We start from the raw sequence: 25,744 nt of genomic DNA on the forward strand, positions 1-25,744 counted from the left end.
GCCTCAGCAGGGTTGCTGCACTGGCCAGGCCTCCCGGGCCTCCCCACGTGGTCATGTGCAACCAACGGACACGGAAAAGGCTGAGACCTACGTAGAAAGATGAGGTTCCTAAACCAGCGGGTCCCCAGAAGGAGGGCGTCTCTCCCAGGTGAGGGCCCGCAGTGGCAGCCTTACCAGGAGCTTGCAAGAGATGCAGGTTCTCGGGCACCAGCTCAGCTCTGCTGAATGGGGCCTACATGTTAACAAGATGGCCTCCATCCGTGACCATGGGAGGGGTTGAGAAGACCTCACTGGAGCCTGGTCCTCGGACATGCCGCTCTGGACCCCCACAGAGGGTAGGATGTCATTGGCTAGGGGTGGGCTCCTATTGGCGAGACCAGCTCGCAATACATCAACGTGGGTTTAAGATCTCTCAAAGTGAGCACGTGGTCAGTGAAAAAGAAAGAGAGACAAGGAAAAAGTTTTCCTTAAAGCTGGGCCCAGGGGAGACACCACATAATGCGGCTTCGTGGATGTCTGACACTCCCCTGAAAACCTGTTTTTTATTGTGCTCTTTCAGTGGGGGAGGGGGAGCGAGGTCACGCAACGTTTCAGTGATAATTATACAAAAAGAATACATTTGCAAAAACTGGTGCACAGAAATCACAACGTGGTATTATAAAAGCAGAAATCACAACGTAAAGATAACTTTCTGTGCGTCAGCGTAGAAACCATGCACCTTAGCAAGAATAGACGTTAAACAGAAACTTAGGATGATCAGCAAGAACATATTGGGCTCACAGCTACAGGGGAACAGGGTCTGACGCAGGACAGCCAGCCTGACCACAAAAACCGCAAGAGGAGGGGCCGCCATGCAGGCCTGGAGGAGCCGTGGGAGAAGAAAGACTTTTACATCCTTCTCCACCGCAGAGACAGGCGCCCCTCATGCGTCTGTTTATGGGCTCTCCAGAAGGGTCGCATTCCCGTTCCAGGGCTCTAATCAATATGCCTTTCCTGGGAAAGGAATCCGGGTAATGAGCCTCTCCGTCACATGTCCATGCATGGGCGCTCTGCAACGAGACGCCCGTTACGCGCTGCCACCTGTCTCCGGCAGTCAAGCTGTGTGGTTAATCCCTTTCACAGAGTTCCTGTTTTTACCAGAACAGTTCAGCAGAGCCAAAGTTAAAAGTTTCATCTTAGCAGAGCCAAAGTTATAAGTCACATCTCCGCATTTCACATTACCCTTCATTTTCTCAAATACAATCGATACAGTCACTAACAAGCATCACAGAGCAAGTAACTCATGTCAGGAAAACCAAATTGTAAGAGGATTTACAGGTTAAAAATCAACAATTTCTTCTTGTTATTTCAGATAGCTTGGGTTTTGCCAGTTCTTCCAGAAGTGTGGGGTTACTCAGTCACCACAGAGGGGTTCAGAGTATTCCCAGCAGGCTCCTTGCTGGTTTGTGGGGTGCCCGAGGTTGTGAACTGCTGCTTAGGGGGAGCGTCTTCGCCTTTGGAGCCTGGAGGCCCACAGCATCATTGGTGCAACTTCAGATCACCCCTCCCTGGGTGCTTTTTTGTTGTCAGTCCTACATCCGTGTAATTATTTAAATTAAGAGTGTTCCAGTCATTGCCTGCTGTCTGCTGAGTGAATGAATGAACACGTGCATGAATGAAGGAGTTTCTGCTTTCTTAGAGGGGGGATGAGCTGTACACTCTGAAATGTTCCATTTTAGAGGGATTATGAAACAGCCCGAGAAACAATAAGGTTGAAAAGCCAGGGTGTTCTGGGTGGTCCCTGGGTTTCCCCTCCAGTCCTGCGAGCTCAGGCCAGTAGAATGAACAGTTCCCGTTCCAGAATCCCACCCGCTGCTGAGGCACTGCTCATTCTGACCTGAGGGGGTGGGGCAGAGCACAGGAGGCAGGGGAGAAGGTGGGCTCCAGACGGCGGCCAGGTGCGCACGGAGGGATATTGGCAAAGCAGCACAGTTAGCAAATGCAGCAAATGAGCAGGGGCCAGAGGGGCAGCCTCTCTGTGGAGCTCAGACCTGCTGGGGCTGAGCCAGTGCTTGCCACTGCTGCCTACACACGCACACATACATATGCATGTATGCACATACACTTACCTGCACGTGCACCACATATGCATAGATGCACACACACATACACGCACATGCACACAGGCACACACACCCCCACAGGCAGATGGACAGATCTTCAGTGACCTCTCCTGTCCATCTTCCTTCCAGAATGTCACTGAGAAGCAAAAGGCTTGTGAAACGGACCTGGCCAAAGCAGAACCAGCCCTGCTGGCTGCACAGGAGGCTCTGGACACTCTGAATAAGGTAAAGGGGGAGGGAACAAAGGGGACCCCTGGCTGGCCCGGTGGAGAGGAGGCGGCCTTCCCTGCTGGCGTGGGTGGTGACACGCTCACAGTGGCTTCCTTGGACCTGGCCCAAACTCCCATTGGACCCATCCTGTCTGTGGTTTGCAGAACAACCTGACAGAGCTGAAGTCCTTCGGGTCCCCCCCAGACGCTGTCGTCAATGTCACCGCTGCTGTCATGATCCTGACGGCACCCGGGGGCAAGATCCCCAAGGACAAGAGCTGGAAGGCAGCCAAGATCATGATGGGCAAGGTGGACACCTTCCTAGACTCCCTGAAGAAGTTCGACAAGGAGCACATCCCCGAGGCCTGCCTGAAGGCCTTCAAGTGAGTTGGTGCTGGGCCTCTCGGCTGGGCTGCCCTCCCATGCTCCAGCAGGTCAAGGTGGGGTACTGAGGTGAAGCATGGCCCCAGCCTCCTGGGGCCTGTGGCTCAGAATCTAGGTAGCCCCTTCCCCACACAGCGCCCCAAGAACACAGCAGCAAGCTCAGCAGCGGGAACCCTCAGGCCACAGGTCTGTGAGAGAGGCCAGGCAGGCCCCACAGAGGTCGCCCCTGTGAGAGCAGCTGACCACACAAGCACATGCATGCACACATGAATACATGTAGCCACGAATGCAGTGCATACAAGCACACATGTACAAAATGCACGTCACATACATCTGTATACATGTACATAAACACATGCACACGTAAATGTGTACACATGAACGCAGTGCACACAATCCACATGCATGCACACATGAATACATGTACCAACGAATGCAGTGCACACATGCACATATGTACAAATGCACACACGTCACCATACATACACGTTTATACATGTATGTAAGCGCACACATGCACACATAAATGTACACATGAAGGCAGTGCACACACAATCCACACGCATGTGCACATGAATACGTGTAGCGATGAATGCAATGCACACATGCACATACTTATAAAACGCACACATGTGCACACATTCATATGTATACATATATATGCATATGTGAACATGTGTACCTGTGAATGCCATACAGACATACAAAATACACATGGGGACAGGTATGCACGGTGAATGGTCATGTGCCTGAGGCCCTGCCATGCATCTTTCCTCCTTTCACTGGCCTGACCGTAGAGGTCCATCATCTGGAGGGACAGAACTGGCAGTGGCTCCCTCTGGGATGGCCTGTGGGACTTGGGAAGCGTGTCATGTGGACTCGGCCTTTCAACCCATAAATGTCAACACGCTGGCATTCTTAGGGTGCTCCACTCTGTGAGTGCCCAGCCTGTCTCCCACCGAGGACCACACCCCATGACCCCAGTGACCCCAGCTAGGACCCCAGTACCTCCCAGCTCCCATATGGGAGGAAGAGGGTGGGACTACTGAAAAACATCTCGTAAACATAAAGTACAAGAGGATAAAATGAACACCTGTAGGGCCACCCTAGGGTGTTGTCATTATCAGTCAACATTTGATAGATTTCTTTTCGGTCTTTTTTCTAAGGTTTTTTTTTTTTTAGCTGAAGTGATTCTTGTGCCTCAGCCTCCTGAGTAGCTGGGACTACAGGCATGCACCACCACGCCTGGCTAAGAAGTGTTTTAATAACACAGGGAAAAATGATTTTTGTATATGATAATAAGTAAAAACTGAAAGTGGAATAAATGTATGTATATGATATTATTTCTTTTTTTCTTTGAGATGGAGTCTCATTCTGTCACCCAGGCTGGAGTGCGGTGGAGCGATCTCAGCTCACTGCAACCTCCACCTCCCAGGTTCAAGCGATTCTCCTACCTCAGCCTCCTGAGTAGCTGGGATCACAGGCACATACCACCACACCTGGGTAATTTTTGTATTTTTAGTAGAGACAGGGTTTCACCATGCTGTCCAGGATGGTCTCAAACTGCTGACCTCGTGATCCACCCGCCTCAGCCTCCCAAAGTGCTGGGATTACAGGGGTGAGCCACAGTACCCAGCCTCACACCTTTAATCTTTAATCCCAGCACTGTGAGAGGCCAAAGCAGGAGAACTGCCTGAGCCTAGGAGTTCGAGACCAGCCTGGGCAACAAAGAAAGACCTTGTCTCTACAAAAAATTTTTAAAATTAGCCAGTCATGGTATTATGTGCCTGTAGTCCCAGCTATTCAGGAGGCTAAGGCGGGAGGATCACTTGAGCTCGGGAGGACAGGGCTGCTGTGCGCTGTGATCACACGTTACTGTACTCCAGCCTGGGTGACACAGTGAGACCCTGTCTCCAAAAAAAAAAAAAAGGCCAGTAAATTTGATTTTCTTAACTTTATCATGTATGATCTTACCATACGGTAATCATAAGTTCTCAGCTTTTCCTGCTCTGGTGAACATTTAGGCTTTCCCCATTTTGCTGTTATAAACGAGGCCTCCATGAATGTCGTCTCTATCACCCCACAACGTTCTGGACTGCCCCCTGCCCACACAGTGTGGTATGTGTTGGGAGATGCACCCTAATTTTAATAGCAGCCTACACGCAGCATAAGTGGACCACAGCAAGAAATGATGGGCTCTGTTCCCAACCTCAGTTCAAACGATGTTTCAGTTAACATTTTGGGCCGGGCGGTGGCTCACACCTGTAATCCCAGCATAAGCCAGTGCGCCCAGGCCAAGGGGGGCAGATCACAAGGTCAAAAGATCGAGACCATCCTGGCCAACGTGGTAAAACCCCGTCTCTACTAAAGATCCAAAACAAAATTATGAACTGGGTGTGGTGGTGCGCACCTATGGTCCCAGCTACAGGAGGCTGAGGTAGGAGAATTGCTTGAACTCGGGAGGTGGAGGTTGCAGTGAGCCGAGATCACGCCACTGCACTCCAGCCTGGGTGACAGAATGAGACTCCATCTCAAAAAAAAAAAAAAAAAGAAAAAATCATGCTGAATTGCCCATTCAGATTTCTTTCTGCAGGCAGTTCAGTTGGTCATATCTAACAGTGTTGGTGTCATCTTTTAAAACACTGGTTTCTGGAGGGCCTAAGCCGCACCATGGGTGTTTTCCTTGGTCCCTGTACCGTCCCTGCAGAGTGCGACACTGGCAGCAGCATCTCTTGTGCGCCTCATCCCTGTAACCTGACAGTTTCAGTCTCCCGGTGCCAAGCTTGGAAAGCTGGGCAATGCCCCCGTGGGGCAGCGGGAGTGGGAGAGCAGAGCCGGTGGGGGGTGGCCTCTAGGGCCTATGTGAATCCTAACACTGTCCCTCCAGAGCTATGCCGCCTTGGGCAAGACACTCAGCCTCTCTGGGCCCACTTTGCCAGAGCAGGATGGGGTGACCGCTCTGGCCTTCTGGTGTTCCCTCGATAGGCCCTACCAAGGCAACCCGACGTTCGACCCCGAGTTCATCCGCTCCAAGTCCACGGCCGCCGCCGGCCTGTGCTCCTGGTGTATCAACATCGTTCGCTTCTACGAGGTCTACTGCGACGTGGCGCCCAAGAGGCAGGCCCTGGAGGAGGCCAATGCGGAGCTGGCGGAGGCGCAGGAGAAGCTGTCCCGGATCAAAAACAAGATTGCTGTAAGTGCTGGCTCTCTCCCGTGCCGCAGAACACCAGAGCCCCTGGCTCGCGCTGTTGGTCAATATCTCCGTTTAAAATGGGCCGGCGCGGCCCACCGTCATGAATTATTCAGCAGTGCAAGAGGATGCAGGCGGCGGGAAGGGCCAGATGGAGCCGGGAGCTGCTTGGCGTCCATGGCCTCCATGCTCCAGAGGGCTCTCAGCCTTTGTGGGAGCCTCTTCCATACTCGGCGCTCACCGCACCCAGCCCTGCTGCTGCTGCAGGGTGCTAGGAGGCCTTGGGGGGGTTCCAGCACCTTTCCAACCTGGTTTTGCAGGAACTTAACGCCAACCTGAGCAACCTAACCTCAGCGTTTGAAAAAGCAACAGCGGAGAAAATCAAGTGTCAGCAGGAGGCCGATGCCACGAACAGGGTGATCTCACTGGCAAACAGGTATTGGCTCCTCCCGGGACCACGCTCCTGCTCTCAGACCCCTTCGAAAGGGACAAGGCCACAGAAGGGCCTTGGGAGGGAGGGGAGGGAGCCCAGGTGGAAGCAGCTAGGTTGCCGCTTTCACTTTTTGAGCTCAAAGTAATCGGAATCAACCGTGGCCTCTTGCTTAGTTACTGGCCTCCACGAAATATGACCGCATGGTTCCAAGTAAGCACACGGGCCGGGGACGCTGTGTCCCACGGGGCTTGCTCCGGGGCGTGACTCGGTCATAACCCACTGGCACCCACCACATGGCTTCCAGGGTCATTTCACAGCCAGTGGACAGTCACCTGACAGGTCACATCACAGTTTAGGGCTCCACAGCGGTGCTGTCCCCTAGGAATATGAAACAAGACGACATGTGGATGTGCCATCTCAACTCTTCCAGCGGCCACATTTAAAAAGTACAGAGGCTGGCCGGGCATGGTGGCTCATGCCTGTAATCCTGGCAGTTTGGGAGGCCAAGGCAGGCAGATCACTGGAGGTCAGGAGTTCAAGACCAACCTGGACAACATAGTGAAATCCCATCTCTACTAAAAATACACAAATTAGCCAGGCATGGCAGTGTGCAGCTGTAGTCCCAGCACTTGGGGGGCTGAAGTGGCAGTTTGAAACCAGCCTGGGCAACATAGTGACACTCCATTTGTACAAAAAAAATTTTTTTAAGTACAAAGAAATAGTTGTAATTATAATGTTATTTAACCCTAAATATCCAAAATATTATTTTAACACGTAACCAATATAAAAATTATCAATGAGGGCCGGGCATGATGGCTCACACCTGTAATCCCAGCACTTTGGGAGGCTGAGGTTGGCGAATCACCTGAGTTTGGGAGTTCGAGACCAGCCTGACAAACATGGAGAAACTCTGTCTCTACAAAAAATACAGAATTAGCTGGGCATGGTGGCTCATGCCTGTAATCCCAGCTACTCAGGAGGCTGAGGCAGGAGAATTGCTTAACCCAAGAGGCGGAGGTAGCAGTGACCCAAGATCACGCCATCGCACTTCAGCCTGGGCAACAAGAGTGAAGCTCCGTCTCAAAAAAAAAAAAAAAAAAATTATCAATGAGGTATTTTCAGTGCTTGTTTTCATCCTGAGCCCTGAGATCCTGCGTGGTGTTTTTTTCTTTTTTTGAGACAGAGTCTCACTCTGTCACCCAGGCTAGAGTGCAGTGGCACGTTCTTGGCTCACTGCAATTTCCACCTCCTGGGTTCAAGTGAGGTTGTGCCTCAACTTCCCAAGTAGCCGAGACTACAGGCACACGCCACCAAGCCTGGCTAATTTTTGTATTTTTAGTAGAGATGGGGTTTCACCATGTTGGCCAGTCTAGTCTCAAACTCCTGACCTCAAGTGATCCACCCGCCTCACCGTCCCAAAGTGCTGGGATTACAGGCGTGAGCCGCCACACCTGGCCCCTTCATGCCTTTTATACACAGAGCACATCTCAGGACCTGGTCCCAGTGTTGGGAGCCGCAGGGCTGGCAGCTGCCTGCTGAATGACGCAGCTTGGGAGTAGCCCTCTCCTGTTCTCACAAGGGAGCACAGGGAGCCTCAACAGAGCCTGGGGCTGAGTCTGTTCCAGGCCCCCAGGCTGTGTTTTCTCCTCCGCAGTGTGGCCAGCATTGATGGGCCAGTGGTGAGCCGTGAGTGCCCCAGGCTGCATGAGGCTGGCCTTCAGGATGGTGCCCTGGGTCTCAGGGATTTGACCTCACCTGCCAAATCGAAGTGGCCTCTAGGTCACTGGGAAGTAAGGGCTGCTCAGATGGTGCCACAGACAGACCTCAGTGGCCCTAACGGGCGCCATGGATTTGAAACAAACCTGCCAATGCATTCAGACCCGTGGTGCGTCACTTAGGGTCAGGGACCAGCCCTCAAGCTGGCCTAAGGAGCACGAGGCACACTGTGGAGTCCAGTGCCCACTCCAGGCAGGGCCAGGTGCCCTCTGAACGCCACATCGTCCTGTGGCCACCATGGTCTGTACTCGGGCTCTGTCACCAGCTGGTTGAGACGGTGCTCAGTGGTGTCTGGCAGCGTCTTCAGCACAGGGGAGAGGTGACCAGGCGGCATCAGCCATAGCTGGGTGTCAACGCAGGAGACCCGGGGAGGGAAACAGCATTCCCAGCGGCTGCCAAGGTTTTTTTTTGTTTTTTTTGTTTGTTTGTTTTGAGATGAAATCTTGCTGTGTCACCCAAGCTGGAGTGCAGTGGCCCAATCCTGGCTCACTGCAATTTCCACCTCCCAGGTTCAAGCAATTCTCCTGCCTCAACCTCCTGAATATCGGGATTACAGGTACCTGCCACCATGCTGGCTAATTTTTGTGTTTTTGGTAGAGACGGGGTTTCACCATGTTGGCCAGGCTGGTCTGGAACTGCTGACCTCAAGCGATCTGCCCGCCTCAGCCTCCCAAAGTGCTGGGATTACAGGTGTGGGCCACCGTGCCCAGCCCAAAAGCATGATTTGGATTTCCCTAAAGCATTTCTTCCCCAAAACTTCCCAAAAGCATTTTCATCTGAGCCACGGAGCCAGCTGCAGATGTGAAACTCTGAATGTTCATGGAGGTGCAGAGGTGGCGGCTTGTCTGGCACGGTCCTCTTGCTTATGCAGATGTGTTTGATTTCCTTTCATTCCGCTTCAGGCTGGTGGGAGGATTAGCATCGGAAAACGTCCGCTGGGCTGAGTCCGTGGAGAGCTTCAAAAACCAGGGGATCACGCTGTGCGGGGATGTCCTGCTCATCTCAGCCTTCGTGTCCTACGTGGGCTACTTCACCAAGAAATACCGAAACGAGCTGATGGAGAAATTTTGGATCCCTTACATACATAACTTAAAGGTAAGGAGTGGCGTCCTGGCCGAGCGTGGTGGCTCACGCCTGTAATGCCAGCACTTGATGAGGCCAAGGCAGATGGATTACTTGGGGCCAGGAGTCTGAGACCAATCTGGCCAACATGGTGAAACTCCATCTCTATTAAAAATATTTTTTAAAAAATTAGCCAGGCGTGGTGGTGGGCGCCTTAATCCTAGCTACTAGGGAGGCTGAGGCAGGAGAATCACTTGAACCTGGGAGGCGGAGGTTGCAGTGAGCAGAGATTGTAGCACTGCACTCCAGCCTGGGCGACAGAGCAAGACCCCATCTAAAAAAAAAAAAAAAAAAAAAGGAGTTCTGTTCATCGCTCAGGAAATTTGGCGAGGTCCTGGCAAGCAGAACCAAATGGTACCTTGGCTTCCATGATAAGACTCCGGCCCCTTTGGGGTTTGGAATGTGGCCCAGTGGCCAGGCGTGGTGGCTTACGCTTGTAATCCCAGCGCTTTGGGAGGCTGAGGCAGGCGGATCATCTGAGGTCAGGAGTTCGAGACCAGCCTGGGCAACATGGTAAAACCTATTCTGTACTAAAAATATAAAAATTAGCTGGGCGTGGTGGTGGGTACCTGTAATTCCCAGCTACTCAGGAGGCCGAGGCAGGAGAATTGCTGAAACCCAGAAGGCAGAGGTTGCAGTGGGCTAAGATCGTGCCAATGCACTCCAGCCTGGATGACACGGTGAGTGAGACTCTGTCTGGGGAAAAAAAAAAAAAAAAAAAAAAAAAAGAACGGGGCCTGATGTTGCTGTGGTGACATCGTTTCCGGCAAGTTACAAAGCTGCTCTATCCGGAGTGATGGAAATGGCTGCCTTCTCTCTCCCGGGTCACCCTGCTGGTCTGCCCCTAACCGCAGGACCAGAGCATCATTTGGAGAGCTGTTTTCTAGTAAGCAATAAGGTCGCATCACTCCGTCTAAGAAAGCATGCCTCCCTGGGCAGGTCCCCATCCCGATCACCAATGGCCTGGATCCCTTGAGCCTGCTGACAGATGATGCGGACGTGGCCACTTGGAACAACCAGGGCCTCCCCAGCGATCGCATGTCCACCGAGAACGCCACCATCCTGTGTAACACCGAGCGCTGGCCGCTGATCGTGGACGCCCAGCTCCAAGGAGTCAAGTGGATCGAAAACAAGTACGGGAGGGAACTGAAAGCCATCCGCCTGGGACAGAAGAGGTGTGTACGGTGGCAGGGCCTGGCCGAAGCCCCCACCCCCAATTGCACGTCTGTCCAGTGGATGGGTGGCTTGTTGAAATACAAGTACTGGCCCACAGGTTTTAAATTTGGCATGGGGAGCAGCACCAGGAGTAAGGAATGAAATGAGGAGCACTCTTCCTGTCCCCTCTCCCCACCACCCGCTGCCCCTGCAGGGAAAGGAGAGTGAGTCGGAGGCTCAGGCCTGGGGTTTCCTCCTGCTTGGCCATTAGCAGGCTGGGAGGCTTCAGGCCAGTCATGTCCTTGGCTCTCGGTCTGTGTTCCCATCACAGATGAGAAACAAGGCTGTAACCGCAGGCGCAGTGCTGCCCTGCCTGCCTTCTGCTCAGTGCGGGAACATCCAGTGAGGTGTGGATATGGCATCGTTTGCCTCTGTGGCCATAAAGCTACTCAAAGCTGCTTCTAGGCCGGGCACGGTGGCTCACACCTCTAATTCCAGCACTCTGGGAGGCCGAGGCAGGAGGATTGCTTGAGCTCAGGAGTTTGAAGCCAGCCTGAGCAACACAGACCCCGTCTCTATAAAAAACAAACAAAAAAACCTAGTTGGGTGTGGTGTGGTGGCATGTGCCTCTAGTCCCAGCTACTCAGGAGGCTGAGATGGGAGCATCACTGGAGCCTGGGAGGTCAAGGTTGCAGTGAACCCAGCTCATGCCACTGCACTCCAGCCTGGGCGACAGAATGAGACCTTGTCTCAAAATAAACAAAGCTGCTTCCATTTTCATCTCCATTCCCATAAGAGCACAGGGGCGGTTTACAAAGGAGCCCTCAGCTCCTTTCGGGAAAGCGTGAGCTGGCGGGGAACAGGCTGTAAGCTCCTGGGTCGCCCCTCGTTTGGCACTGTCTCGCTCAGAGGGCGGGGGCTGCTGGTTGGCGCGCCCCCTCTGCGGTGAACTGACGTCCGTGCTGTGCCTGCAGCTACCTGGACATCATTGAGCAGGCCATCTCGGAAGGGGACACCTTGCTCATTGAGAACATCGGCGAAACCGTGGACCCCGTCCTGGACCCGCTCCTGGGCAGGAACACGATTAAAAAGGGAAAGTGAGTTGTTTCCACCTCCGTGGCTTGAGCCAGGTAATCAGGGCCCAGGCCTGGGCATGTGCGTGTAGAGGAAACGCCCGGAGTTGCCTCTGCTTGCCTGGTAAGCAGCAGGGGCTTTGACAAAATGCCAACTGGCGGGAAGGAGCCCCAGCTCCCACGGAAAGGCTGCAAAGAGGCGCCACATCCCAATTGTGAATATCCACACCAGTATTTTATCAGTAATCACCTGCAGATGGTGAGGCTTAGAGGTGATGTCTTTCTTCTTTCTGTTCTTATGTATTTTGCAAATTTGGGGGATGCGTTACCTTTAAAAGTTCATGTGGAATTCACATAAAAAATATTAACTATCTTGAAGTGCACAATTCAAGAGCATTTCGTATGCTCACAATGTTGTGCAAACACCACATCCGTCCAGTTCATCCCGGAAGGAAGCCCCATCCATACCCACTGTCCTTCACTCCCTTCCCTCCTGAGCCCTGGACACCCACCAATCTGCTTTCTGTGTCTGTGGATTTGCCTTTTCTGGACATTTCACCTGAATACAATCACCTAACACATGTCTTTCTCGTCTGGCTCTTTTTACTCAGTGTTTTGTTTCGTTCTTTGAGATGGACCCTCGCTGTGTCATCCAGGCTGGAGTGCAGTGGTATGATCTCTACTCACTGCAGCCTCCGCCTCCTGGGGTCAAGTGATTGTCGTGCCTCAGCCTCCCAAGTAGCTGGGATTACAGGCACATGCCACCTCGCCTGGCTTATTTTTGTGTTGTTAATAGAGACGGGGTTTCACCATGTTGGCCAGGCTGGTCTCGAACACCTGACCTCCGGTGATCCGCCTGCCTTGGCCTCCCAAAGTGCTGGGATTACAGATGTGAGCCACCGCATGGGGCCTTTACTTAGCATGTTTTGGGTCATGCGTGTGGCTGCGTGTGTTAGAACTCCATTCCTTTTATGGCAGAATGATGGTCCACTATTGTGTGGCTGTGCACATTTTGTTTGTTGACTCACCAGCTGATGCATGGAGTTTGTATTACTCGTTTTATAATTTTAAAAAATTAAATCTACTTTAAAAATCTAAATGTCAGAGCTGACAGGAGCCACCTTTAAAGAAGAGACACCTGCAGAAACCCAGAACAGGGGTGGCAAATCAGCGTGCTGGGGCCCTAGACCCTGGGAAGAGCCTGGTGTGAGTGCTGAGGGGTGCAGCTCACCAGGGGCCCCCAAAGTGAGCCCAGCCACAAAGAGGGGATGGCAGGACATAGAGCCGGAGGGACATGCCCCTCCCTCCACAGTGGATGAGCAGGCCCAGGGTATCAGTCCTGGAAGCTTCCAGAATGGACTGGTGCTAGAAATGGGTCTGGGTGGAGGCCAGGCAGAGGGTTTCTACTAGGGCCCCCAGGGGAGCACAGCATGCAGCCAGAGGGGCGTAAACCCCGCTGCAAAGGTGAGCCTGACCACCCCCCCTCAACTAAGGAAAGAGCAGGTGCATTTCCCAGAAGGGCCTGCATCCCAGGCCAGGGAGGAGGAACAGACGAGGAGAGGTGCACTGCTCTTCCGGGAGCAGGAGGAGCGTTGGAGGTGGCGGGCTGGCGGGGGTGAAAGGTGGTCTGTGCTTTCGAAGGCCCCCTCACCCTTCCTCCGACACCTGCCAGGTACATTAAGATCGGCGACAAGGAGGTAGAGTACCACCCCAAGTTCCGCCTGATCCTGCACACCAAGTACTTCAACCCGCACTACAAGCCGGAGATGCAGGCCCAGTGCACCCTCATCAACTTCCTGGTCACCAGGGACGGACTGGAGGACCAACTCTTGGCCGCCGTGGTGGCCAAAGAGCGCCCAGATCTAGAACAGCTGAAGGTAACCGCCTTGAGGTCGAGTCACACGGGAGGCAGGGCTGTCCCACGCAGAGGGGGCCGGGTCTCCTTGCGGGTCCCTGGTCTCTGTGTGGGTCCCCGTGTGGGTCCCCAGTCACTGTGTGGGTCCCCAGTCACCATGAGGGTCCCCGACCAGGGCTGCCAGCCCCATGTGTATCATTGCTTCTCTCTGAAGGTGCCTCAGTGTGTCCCTGTGGCATTGCAGCTTCTCATACGACAGAAAGGGTCATTTCCTTCCCCAGTTGCCCCCTCTTCCAGCTCCCAAATTACTTCTAAATCACATGACCGCTTTGCTTAAAGAGCACGAGTCACTGTGGCCCTCAGAGGGCTCTAAGCTCCAAAGTGCTGCCCGGAGAGAATGGCCTGGCTGCCAGCCCTTGCGCCCGCCATGTCTCTGGCCTGCCTGTCTGTTCTTCCCCCTGTAGTCTCCGTGACAGGGAGCCTCGAGGCTGGGAGCAGGGCACTTGTTGCATGATTCTGTTTAGATGAAACGTCCAGAATAGGCAAATCCACACAGAAAGCAGACTAGTGGGTGTCTAGGCTCAGGAGGGAGGGGGAATGAAGAATAGTGGGAATGGAGCTTCCTTCCAGGGTGTTGAAAATGTGGAACTGAGGCTGGGCGTGGTGGCTCACTCTTGTAATCCCAGCACTTTGGGAGGCCGAGGCAGACAGATGACAAGGTCGGGAATTCAAGACCAGCCTGATGAACACGGTGAAACCCCGTCTCTACTAAAAATACAAAAGTTAGCCGGGCGTGGTGGCTCGCGCCTGTAATCTCAACTACTCAGGAGGCTGAGGCAGGAGAATTGCTTGAACCAGGGGGGCAGAAGTTGCAGTGAGCCAAGATCACCCACTGCACTCCAGCCTGGGCAACATAGCAAGACTCCCTCTTAAAAAAAAAAAAAAAATGTGGAACTGGACAGATGTGGTGTTTGCGTAACACTGTGAGTGCACTAAATGCTCTTGAATCATGCACTTTAATATGGTTAATTTTATGTTATATGAATTTTACGTGAAATTTTACATGCCAGGATGTGGGCCTTCTGGGAGATGCACCTGCTGTTTCCTCAGTGAGGGGTGGGGAGGTTGGGCTCATCTTCGCAGCGGTGTTTATGCCCCTCTGGCTGCACACTGTGCTTCCCACGCGCCCTGACAGAAACCCTCTGCTCCGCCTCCACCCAGACCTGTTTCCAACACCAGTCCATTCTGGAAGTTCCCAGGACTGAAACCCTGGGCCTGCTGATGCACTGTGGTGGGGGTGCTTTTCTCTGGCTCTACGCTCTGCTCCCCAGTGGGGCTCCGCTTCTGCCGCCCCTTCCAGGCCCTGATCTCGTTCCTCCTGCTCAAAGCCCTGGCTTCAGCTCAGCTACACGGCCACCCGAGGGAGGGCCAAGTGCCCGGCGGGCAGAGCCAGGCTGTGCGGTGCCGACTGCACCCCCCTTGCAGGCAAACCTCACCAAGTCTCAAAACGAATTTAAGATCGTTCTGAAAGAGCTAGAAGATTCTCTCCTGGCCCGCCTGTCGGCTGCGTCAGGGAACTTCCTGGGAGACACGGCCCTGGTGGAGAATCTGGAGACCACCAAGCACACGGCCATTGAGATCGAGGAGAAGGTCTGAGCTGCCTCAGTGATGCACCCTGGTTGCCGGGGCATGGGAGGCTGGGCGGCGGGCGATCGGCGCCTCCCCCATGAGCAGGGAGAAAAGCAGCTTCAGTCATAGGTGCCCGAGTGGGTCCAGGGCAGGAGAAGGGGCCCGGGCTCCCATCCTGCACCCAGCTGCCACTCAGAGCCCTTGGCTGTCTTCCCAGGGAGCCAGGGTGGTGGCTGGGAATGAGTCCACCTGCTCATGGCACTGCCCGTCTGCTGTATTGTTCAAGCCCCTTTTGTTTGTGTCAAGGTGGTGGAGGCAAAAATCACAGAAGTTAAAATCAACGAAGCAAGAGAGAACTACCGCCCGGCCGCGGAGAGGGCATCTCTGCTCTACTTCATCCTGAACGACCTCAACAAAATCAACCCCATCTACCAGTTCTCCCTCAAGGTGGGCTCTGCAGCTGGAGCTGGTGCCACCCTCAAGGTGGGGCTGCATCTGGGCTCCACAGCCAGGCCTGTTGCCTGCACAGCCGTTGGGCAGTACCAGGCCACCCTCAGAGGGCAGACCTGGTCCAGCCTGCAGATGGGGCTGGAAAGGGGAGCTAGGGGTCCCCATCAGACCTCTGCCCACTCTACCCAGGAGAGGGTATGGGCTGCTCCCTCCTCCCTGCTCTTCCCCTGGTATGTCCAGGCACCACCCCCCCCCACCTACTCAAATTGGATGGCTGGACGTGGTGGCTCACTCCTGTAATCCCAGCACTTTGGGAGGCCGAGACAGGTGGATCACAAGGTCAGGAGTTCAAGACCAGCCTGACTAACATGGTGAAACCCTGTCTCTACTAAAAACACAAAAATTACCCAGGCGTGGTGGTGGGCACCTGTAATTCCAGCTACTCGGAAGGCTGAGGCAGGAGAATGGCTTGAACCTGGGAGGCGGAGGTTGCAGTGAGCCGAGATCGTACCACTGCACTGCAGCCTGGGCGACAGAGCGAGACTCCGTCTCAAACAAAACAAACTGGAGGCCACCACGGGCAGCAGGGAGCAGTGGCGGGAGTGGTGGCAGGGAGCAGTGGCGGGAATGGTGGCAGGAAGCGGTGGCGGGAGTGGTGGCGGGCTCCATCTCTGCACGCCTCCATGGCTGTCGGTGGCGGCTCCCCAGGCCTTCAACGTTGTGTTCGAGAAAGCCATCCAGAGGACCACCCCTGCCAGCGAGGTGAAGCAGCGGGTGACCAACCTGACGGATGAGATCACCTACTCCATCTACATGTACACAGCCCGGGGGCTCTTCGAAAGGGACAAACTCATTTTCCTGGCACAAGTTGCGTTTCAGGTAACATCTAGCATTGCTGCTCCAAGTGTGGTCTGTGGACCAGCAGCGTCCGCGTCCCCCGGGAGCTTCGTGGAAAGGCAGATTCTTGGGCCCCCACCCAAACCTGGTGAATTCAAACCCACATTTCAGCAACACCCGGGTGATTATGAAGTCTGAGATGTCTGATGTGGAACAAGTCTGGGGCTCTCCAAATCTATAATAGGGAAGCTGGCACCGTGGTCCAGTGGGAGCTGGTGAAGGGGAGGTCTGGTGAGGAGAATTTCACAAGGAAATGTCATTTTACGTTTAAGTTGTACTGAGTAAACAGTCCTGCATTTGTGCTTAGCCCACTGTGGGCTGAGTGATGTTTCTTAAGAAATAAATGGCCGGGCGCGGTGGCTCAAGCCTGTAATCCCAGCACTTTGGGAGGCCGAGGCGGGTGGATCACGAGGTCAAGAGATCGAGACCATCCTGGTCAACATGGTGAAACCCCGTCTCTACTAAAACTACAAAAAATTAGCTGGGCATGGTGGCGCGTGCCTGTAATCCCAGCTACTCAGGAGCTGAAGCAGGAGAATTGCCTGAACCCAGGAGGCGGAGGTTGCGGTGAGCCGAGGTCACGCCATTGCACTCCAGCCTGGGTAACAAGAGCGAAACTCCGTCCCAAAAAAAAAAAAAATTAAAAAGAAATAAATGTATGAATAAAGAAATACTCCTCCCGTTTATACAGTCCCTGCTAAAATAGTTAAAGATTTGCATTCTCTGAAATTGATTAAACAGCCGTAGTCCATTGTGTGCTGCTGTAACAGAATACCTAAGGCTGGGTAATCTATATTTTTTCTTTCTTTTTTTTTTTTTTTTTAACCTGTGTCATGTGATACTAGGTAATCTATAAACAACAGAAATTTATTTCTCATGGTTCTGGGGTCCAGGAAGTTCCTTATGAAAGTGCTGGCATCTGGCAAGGGCCTTCCTGCTGTGTCATCCCATGGTGGAAGGCTAGAGGGCGAGAGAGGGCACAAAAGGGGCCAAACGCCTCCTTGTGTAACAAACTCACTCCCTTGATCATGGCATCAAGCCACTCACTGTGCTGTCATGGCACGGTGGCCTCTCATGAGGCCCCACCCCACGACACTGCTGCACTGAGGAGTCAGTTTCCCACATATGCCTTTTGAGGAACACATTCAGACCGCTCTGCAGTTTTGTTTACACCGTGCTGTAAGGGTGGTTGGAAACACTTGTCTTTGCTGTTGTTGCTTCTGCTGCTGTTTGGAGACAGGTCTGATTTGTCACCCAGGCTGGAGTGCGGTGGTGCAATCATAGCTCACTGTAGCCTTGAATTCCTGGACTCAAGAAATCCTCCCGCTTTAGCCTCCTGAGTAGCTGGGACTACAGACATACGCCACCATGCTTGGCTAATTCTTTAGTTTATTTTTATTTTTATTTTTTTAAGTAGAGACAAAGTCTCACTATGTTTCCCAGGCTGGTCTTGAACTCCTGGGCTCGTGATCCTCCTGTCTCAACCTCCCTGTAGCTGGGAATACAAGTGTACACTGCCATGCCTGACTCACTTTTAAAGATGTTTTTACAGAGACGGGGTCTTGCTGTATTCAGGTTGAGCAACACTAACTGTATAAATACTTTGGGCATCAGTATGAACCTAGCTCCTTTCTTTTCTTTTCTTTCTTTTTTTTTTTTTTTTTTTTTTTTGACAGAGTGTCACTCTGTCACCCAAGCTGGAGTGCAATGACACGATCTGCAACCTCTGCCTCCCAGGTTCAAGCTGTTCTCATGTCTCACCCTCTGGAGTAGCTTGGGATTACAGGCATCGGCCATCACGCCAAGCTAATTTTTATATTTTTAGTAGAGACAGGGTTTCGCCATGTTGGTCAGGTTGGTCTTGAACTCCTGACCTCAGGTGATCCACCTGCCTCGGCCTCCCGAAGTGTTAGGATTACAGGCGTGAGCCACTGCACCCGGCCTTAAGCCTAGCTTTCAGTTCAAACCCAGACTTTGAATCAACAGGATCCATATTATGAAGTTTCCTTTTACATGTGAATCTCTGAATCACAGATTCACTGTGAGATTTTCTTCTGGCTGAGAGGTCATTGGGATAAGAGCTGGTCAGTGCCCCCCTGATTTTCCAGGGTAGAACGCATTCTTTTCAGGCCCAAAGACTGTTTTGTTTGGCCAAAAGAAAGCGTCCAGCTCAGGAAGAAACTCTCTATGGAATCTGAAAAACAGACCCTTTGGGCACTTGACTGAGGAGATGGCAGTGACCATTACCCCTGCTCCTAGCTACCTGCTGCCCATCTGAGACAGAGGGTGCCATGTTAGCTGCCCAGTACACCACTTCAAAGTGGCCCAGACCCTGCCCACAGGAGGTCCAGAGGGCTGACATGTACTGGTGAGAAGATGGCATGGCATAGGACCCAGCATTCCACTCCTGGGCACACGCCCACCGACCTGAAAACAGGTGCCCAGCATCTGTCCAGAGTCCTATACGCCAGCATTCACAGTGGCATCAGTCACAGCCGCCAAACGCCAGATGAGGCCAGGCGCTGTGGCTCATGTCTTTAATCCCAACATATTGGGAGGTCAAGGCAAGAGGATCACTTGAGGCTGTTTGAGACCAGCCCCGTCAATATAGCAAGACCCCATCGCTACAAAAAAAGAAACAGCTAGCTAAGGTGATGCATGCCTGTAGTCCCAGCTGCTCGGGAGGCTGGAATGGGAGGATCACTTGAGCCCAGGAGTTCACGGCTGCAGTGAGCTATGATCACAGCACTACACTCCAGCCCGGCGGCAGAGCAATACCCTGTCTCTAAAAAAACAACAAGGCCGGGTGCGGTGGCTTTCATCTGTAATCCCAGCACTTTGGGAGGTCAAGGCGGGCGGATCACTTGAGGCCAGGAGTTCAAGATTAGCCTGGCCAACATGGTGAAACTCTGTCTCTACTAAAAATGCAAAAATTAGCCGGGCATGGTGGCGCACATCTGTAATCCCAGCTACTTGGGAGGTTGAGGCAGGAGAATCGCTTGAACACAGGAGATGGAGGTTGCAGTGAGCCGAGTTTGCACTGCTGTGCTCCAGCCTGAGAGACAGAATAAGACTCTGTCTCAAAAAAATAACAATAAATAATAAAAAATTTTTTAAAAGCCAGCCAATTCACCATAGCCAAGCAATGTGCTGTCCATCAATAGATGAGAACCCAGCGTGGTTATATTCAAGAACAGGATACTACTCGGCCTCACAGAGGAAGGGCGCTCTGACACATCCACCATGCGGATGAACCTTAGAAGCATCACACTAAGTGAAAGATGCCGGATGCAAACAGGGCACATCATGTGCTTCCATTTGTAGGAAACATCCAGAACTGGTGCATCCCTAGACAGAAGGCAGATGAGTGGCTCTCAGAGGCAAGGGGAGATGGGGAGTGACTGCCTAAGGCTGGGAGTGGTAAGGGGGTGACAGAATTCCTGGAAGTAGATGGCACTGGTGGCTGTGAACATGTGAAATGCCACTGAACTATACACTAAAATATGGTTCAAAGAGTCAAGTTTTTTTTTTTGTTGTTTTTTTTTTGAGATAGACTGGCTCTGTTGCCCAGGCTGGAGTGCAGTGGCATGATCTCGGCTCACTGCAACTTCTGCCTCCTGGGTTCAAGTAATTCTCCTGCCTCAGCATCTCCAGTAGCTGGGACTACAGGCATGCACCACCACATCCGGCTAATTTTTTTGCATTTTTAGTAGAAATAGGGGTTCACCATGTTGGCCAAGTTGATCTCGAACTCCTGACCTCAAGTGATGCACCCCCCCCAGGCCTCCCAAAGTGCTGGGACTACAGGCGTGAGCCACCGCGTCCGGGCAAATGGTCAGTTTTGTGGTATATGTATGTCACCACAACTTAAAAAGTGAGATGAGGTAAAGGCAAAATTTTGTCTCAACCCGAAGAGGCAGGACAGCGCTCCCCGTGCAGGCCGGGAGTGTGGACTCCTCTCTGGGTCCGAGCCTCTTCAGGGCTGCCGATGCGTGAACCACCGCGTTAAGTGTGTCCACCTCCGTGTTCCCCCAGGTCCTGTCCATGAAGAAGGAGCTGAACCCGGTAGAGCTGGATTTCCTCCTGCGGTTCCCTTTTAAGGCTGGGGTGGTCTCACCGGTGGACTTCCTGCAACACCAAGGCTGGGGCGGGATCAAGGTTCGTCTTTAGACATTGCACACGGTGCGTGCTTCCTTCCCACTGTGGAGCCTCTCCGGCTGGTGCTGCAGGTGTTCACAAGGCTGGAATACCAGGCTCTGTGGCCCGCAAAATTCAGTAAAGCAAGGAGGCCTCACAGATGGGGATAGAGACCAAGACGGCCTGGCTACCACCTCACAGATAGCTCTGCATTCCTACGGGGAATGTGACGTGTGTTAGGTCCCTGAAGCCTGGACACAGCAAGCAGAGAGTGACATCCTCTGGGGGCCAGAAGCAGCCCCAGGGCGTGTCCTTCCCCTCCCCTTACCACCCCCAGCCTGCCCCAGCCTCCCCTCCTCCCAGTGTAGGGAAGTGCCCAGGGAAAAGGCTGTTCTCTGGATTCCTGGACATAATCAGGGATCCCCGCATCTCAAGGTCTGTTCAAAAAGACCTGAAGAAGGTTGTCCCCTGAGCTAGAATGGCCCCGTTTCTGGAGACCCCTAGAGCAGTACCTCCCACGCCTCATGTCACCAGACTGGACCCCACCAAGGAGGCTCCCAGCACTGTCCTGGGCTGCCCGGGCTGGGCACGGACAGCTGGTGCTTTGTTGGCAAGCCTCGTGGGCTTTCTTATCCCAGGGCCCCAGTGTCCTCGGAGGGCAGTGGCCTCTCCTCCTGGAATGAACTGTAAAGGAAAGCTCTAGGGACCCGGGTAAGTGGAGAGAGTCACAGGGCCCGCTGCCTCCACCCCAGGCCCTCTCGGAGATGGATGAGTTCAAAAACCTGGACAGTGACATCGAAGGATCTGCTAAGCGCTGGAAGAAGCTGGTGGAGTCAGAAGCCCCCGAGAAGGAGATCTTCCCCAAGGAGTGGAAGAACAAGACGGCACTGCAGAAGCTGTGCATGGTGCGCTGCATGAGGCCGGACCGCATGACCTACGCCGTCAAGTGAGTGTCCGCGGCCCCCGAGGGTCAGGCCTGATGGAAACTCTGCCCAGTTGCTCTGCTGGACCCAGTGCAGACGAGTTGATCCCCTGAACTTCTTTCTTCTCCCCATTTTACAGAGGAACCAAACGGGGCTCAGAGGGGCTAAGTCATGTCACATGAAGTTCTTCCAGGACAGAGGCAGAATTCCACCCTGGGCTGGTGACTCCAGTCCTGAGTTCATGTTAACCCTTAATGTCTCAGACATTAAGAAATCATTAGAGGTGCCTCTTGTCTCTCATTAACCTGACTGAGGAGGGTGCCCTGTGATACCTGATAGGAAGAAAAGACTCCCCACATAAGCCTCCTAGATGGAAAGTAATTTTTTTTTTTTTTTTGAGATGGAGTTTCACTCTTGTTGACCAGGCTGGAGGGCAATGGCGCCATCTTGGCTCACTGCAACCTCCGCCTCCTGGGTTCAGGTGATTCTCCTGCCTCAGCCTCCCGAGAAGCTGGGATTACAGGCATGCACCACCATGCCCGGCTAATTTTGTATTTTTAGTAGAGACAGGGTTTCTCTATGTTGATCAGGCTGGTCTCAAACTCCTGACCTCAGGTGATCCACCTGCCTCGGCCTCCCAGAGTGCTGGGATTATGGGCATAAGTCACTGTGCTCAGCCAAGGAAAGTAAAATGTGAATTGTGGATGTGAATGTGCACTGTGGCCATACAAATGGGGTCCTTTGAGGATGTTTTGGGGGAGAAAACAGTGGTGAAACCATCAGCATGCGAAGACTTTGAGCCCCTCGGTGGCAAAACGTAAAGTCAATCAAAGCATATTCATGTGGCTAGTTTGCAAGAGAACCATTCTGATTTCATCAATGATTTCTCCAGACCTGAAACCCTTCCGTGCTGGAAGTTCAGGCTGTTGAAGGAAGGAGGTGAAGTTTGGCACAGAAACGAGCCTTGGGTCTGTCCTTGGAGCACCTGTGGCCCATCTGGCTTCTTCCCTTTTCATTTTTCCAAGTAGCCTGAAAGCAGCCAGGTTTCCCAAAAGACACTCATGTCCCTCACAGAATTCCCCTCTGGCAGCCAGGTGTGGTGGCTCACGCCTATAATCCCAGTACTTTGGGAAGGACCACTTGAACCCAGGAGTTGGAGACCAGCCTGGGCAACATAGTGAGACCCCGTCTCTACAAAAAAATCTAAAAATGAGCCAGGCGTGGTGGTGTGCGCCTGTAGTCCCATCTACTCAGGAGACTGAGGTGGGAGAATCACTTGGCTCCAGGAGGCAGAGGCTGCAGTGAGCCATGATCGCGCCACTGCACTCCAGCCTGGGCAACAGAGCGAGACCCTGTCTCAAATAAATCAGAAAAAAAGAAATCCCCTCTGACAAAGCAGAGGCCTGACTCCCAGGAGTGAGTTTAGTTTTGCTTCGTTTTCATCAGACAGGAGAGGACAAGGACCAGGAGTGGTGGGGACGAGGGGGCGGAATGAAGCCAGAGTCACTGTGATGCAGGAGGGCAGCGAGGTCCAGGGAGAAAGCCGGCCACGTCCCGCACTCAGAGCTGGAGGAAGTGGGGTCAGAGTTTGGGAAACGCCAAGGTCAAGGTCACTTGACCATCACAGCAGGAACACCCTCTCCTGTGGGAGGGTGCAGCAGGTTTGGACCCAGTGTGCATCCGATTCCTCGTCTGGAAGATGAGGTGACCTTCCCCGTCTCCTGAGAGCTTCTGAGAATCGCCTAAGTTAGCCTGTGTGACTGCACTCTGGCCACCTAAAAGAAGGAAACAGCCATCCACTGCGGACGCATTTGGGTGCTTTGCGGTGGCCTGGACCATCCCAAATATCTGTGAGCCCAGATCATCCCTTAGCTTTGACATGTTTCACATTTCCATGGCATGGAGCAAAGCAGATTTGCCGCCCTCATTGTATAGGGAGGAGGTCGTTTAAAAGCAAGGAGATTCAGACAAGTGGGGCTAATCACAAAGCCAGCACTGGCCAAGGGCATCTCATGTCAGGCTCTGTTCGAAGCACTGACAGTCCTGGGAGCACTTCCACACTCACAGGTCACAGGTCACGGGCACTGGGGGGCAGGGGGGCAGGCCAGGCCACCCCCGGTGCACAACAGAAGCTCTGGTGCACGACACCTGCCAGCTTCCATGGCGTCGGCGCCCCCTCCGTGGCCGGCTGTAAGCTGCCAGGGTCTGCTGCAAGCTGTCACCAGCCGGCTCCAGGGCTCCTTTGTCAAGGCCACGGTGCCGGAGGAGGCATGAAGCCTGACTGGAACCCAGCATGCATGCTGCTGCGTCATTCATTCATCCATAGCCAAAGACCATTTGGCCTGGCCACGTAACTAGCAGAGGTGATCTAGAGTCCTTCCTGCCCGGGGCAGGACTTCATAGGTTCTGGAAGTTCCTTCCTGGACAAGGATCGCAGCATCTAGGGTCCGAGTCCACTCCAGAGGCCTGAGTAGAAGTGGGGGCCTTCAGGAGGAGCAGCTCCTCCCCACCCTTGCCTGAGGCCGGCCTCAGTTCAGGCACCGTATAGAAGCCAGCAAAGGCTCGTGCAGGCAGAGGAATAGCAGATCCGGGTATTCCCAGACGTCCCAAGGGCATGGAAAGGTACTAGCTGATGATTCCTGGTTGAACCAGAGGAGCCGAGGTGTGCCGGGGAACCTGAGTGTCAGCAGAACCTTCTGAAAGTCAGCCTAGAATCGGAGCCCTCAGGCGTTCACCTGGCCGGGGATGAGCAGTTCTCACTCCTTGGGATGTGGCCATTTGTCTTCCTTTCAAACACTAGCTGGCCACTAAAATCTTATTATTATTATTAATTTTTTTTTTGAGATGGAATCTCACTCTCTTGCCCAGGCTGTCATGCAATGACGCCGTCTCACCTCACTGCAAACTCCACCTCCTAGGTTCAAGTGATTTTCCTGCCTCAGCCTCTCAAGTAGCTGGGATTACAGGCCTATGCTACCACATCTGGCTAATGTTTATATTTTTAGTAGAGACGGTTTCGCCTTGCTGGTCAGGCTGATCTCGAACTCCTGACCACAAGTGATCTGCCCACCTTGGCCTCCTAAAGTGCTGGGATTACAGGTATGAGCACCATACCCAGCAATCTTACTCATCTTAGCTCGGGTAATTCATTGTTTCCACATACAATGAGCTCAGCCCCCGGGATCACAGGAGAAAGGCCGACGCCTGATGGAAGCATCACTAGGCTCGCCACAGGAGGGTTATCCGAGGCCCTGACTGACCCCAGACTTATTGGGGTCAAGTTAGAGTTTAGAGCTACTGTACGGAGAGGTGTTTATATCATCTGAAGTTGCTTTTTCCTTTGACTTTTTCAGGCTCACCAAAGCTGCTCTAATCTGAACTTCCTTCCTTCTCCCTCCACAGTTGACCCTGGGTGCCTTCCAAGGCTGGCCTCTCCCTGCATCTGCTCAGACTGCTCCAAGAGGGAGCACGGTGCGGGGCCCCTTGGGAAAGAAAGGGTGCCTGGGACAAACAAGGCCAAGGCAGAAAACACGTATCCCCCACCCTCGTCCCTCGCAGAAAGGAAAGCCCAGTGAAGACTCTGCTCTCCTGCCATAGGCCTTGTCCCACTGAAGAAAGTCCACAAAAAATGGCCCTCCTGCCGGGGCCACGGCCCACCCCAAGCCCCTTGCCCTGGCCTAGAGCCTCAGATTCTGCTGCCTCGGGTCTCATGATGCACTCTGCCCCTAGGAACTTCGTGGAGGAAAAGATGGGCAGCAAGTTTGTGGAAGGCCGGAGTGTCGAGTTTTCTAAGTCCTACGAGGAGAGCAGCCCCTCCACGCCAATTTTCTTCATCCTCTCCCCAGGGGTTGACCCCTTGAAAGACGTGGAAGCCCTGGGTAAGTGTAGCAGGCAAGTGATGTTCTCAAAGATGGAGCATTGTCAGCATCACCGGGCACCAGGGAAATGTACACCGAACCCACACGAGACGCCACTTCACACCCGGGATGTCACTTCACACCTGTCACTACTTCACACCCAGGAGGCCACTTCACACCCAAGACACTGCCTCACACCCAGAACACCAATTCACACCTGAGATGCCGCTTCACACCCGAGATGCCACTTCACACCTGAAATGCACCTCACACTCAAGACACCACTTCACACACTGAGACACTGCTTCACACCTGAGATGTTGCCTGACACCTGAGACACCACTTCACACCTGAGATGCCGCTTCACACTGAGATGCCGCTTCACACTGAGATGCCGCTTCACACCCAACACAGCACCTCACAACCAAGATGCCACTTCACACCCGGGACACCGCTTCACACCCGAGATGCCGCTTCACACCCGAGATGCCGCCTCACACCTGAGACACCACCTTGCACTTGAGACACCACTTCACACTTGAGATGCCACTT

The 25,744-nt window shown here is 53.3% G+C and overlaps 1 protein-coding gene across 2 annotated transcripts in view; it reads left to right on the forward strand.

Moving 5' to 3' along the window:
• Window positions 1–25,744, forward strand: part of DNAH17 (dynein axonemal heavy chain 17) — a 154,071-nt gene that overhangs the window by 112,728 nt on the left and 15,599 nt on the right. Inside the window, exons 1-15 of one of the 2 annotated variants that reach the window (XM_032241494.1) lie at window positions 161–335; window positions 2,232–2,327; window positions 2,477–2,694; window positions 5,681–5,888; window positions 6,206–6,321; window positions 8,997–9,189; window positions 10,156–10,391; window positions 11,346–11,468; window positions 13,117–13,321; window positions 14,785–14,949; window positions 15,235–15,375; window positions 16,087–16,257; window positions 20,311–20,433; window positions 21,165–21,358; window positions 25,065–25,213. In XM_032241494.1, the coding sequence (XP_032097385.1) occupies window positions 237–335; window positions 2,232–2,327; window positions 2,477–2,694; window positions 5,681–5,888; window positions 6,206–6,321; window positions 8,997–9,189; window positions 10,156–10,391; window positions 11,346–11,468; window positions 13,117–13,321; window positions 14,785–14,949; window positions 15,235–15,375; window positions 16,087–16,257; window positions 20,311–20,433; window positions 21,165–21,358; window positions 25,065–25,213 (2,437 nt within the window). In that variant the 5' untranslated portion in view covers window positions 161–236. Of the gene's footprint in view, window positions 1–160; window positions 336–2,231; window positions 2,328–2,476; window positions 2,695–5,680; window positions 5,889–6,205; window positions 6,322–8,996; window positions 9,190–10,155; window positions 10,392–11,345; window positions 11,469–13,116; window positions 13,322–14,784; window positions 14,950–15,234; window positions 15,376–16,086; window positions 16,258–20,310; window positions 20,434–21,164; window positions 21,359–25,064; window positions 25,214–25,744 lie in introns of those variants that run through there. The other variant, XM_032241495.1, reaches the window with a different exon arrangement.

Source organism: Sapajus apella, unplaced genomic scaffold, assembly GCF_009761245.1.
Source record: "Sapajus apella isolate SASKATOON/1434 unplaced genomic scaffold, GSC_monkey_1.0 scaffold48, whole genome shotgun sequence".
NCBI lineage: Eukaryota > Metazoa > Chordata > Mammalia > Primates > Cebidae > Sapajus > Sapajus apella.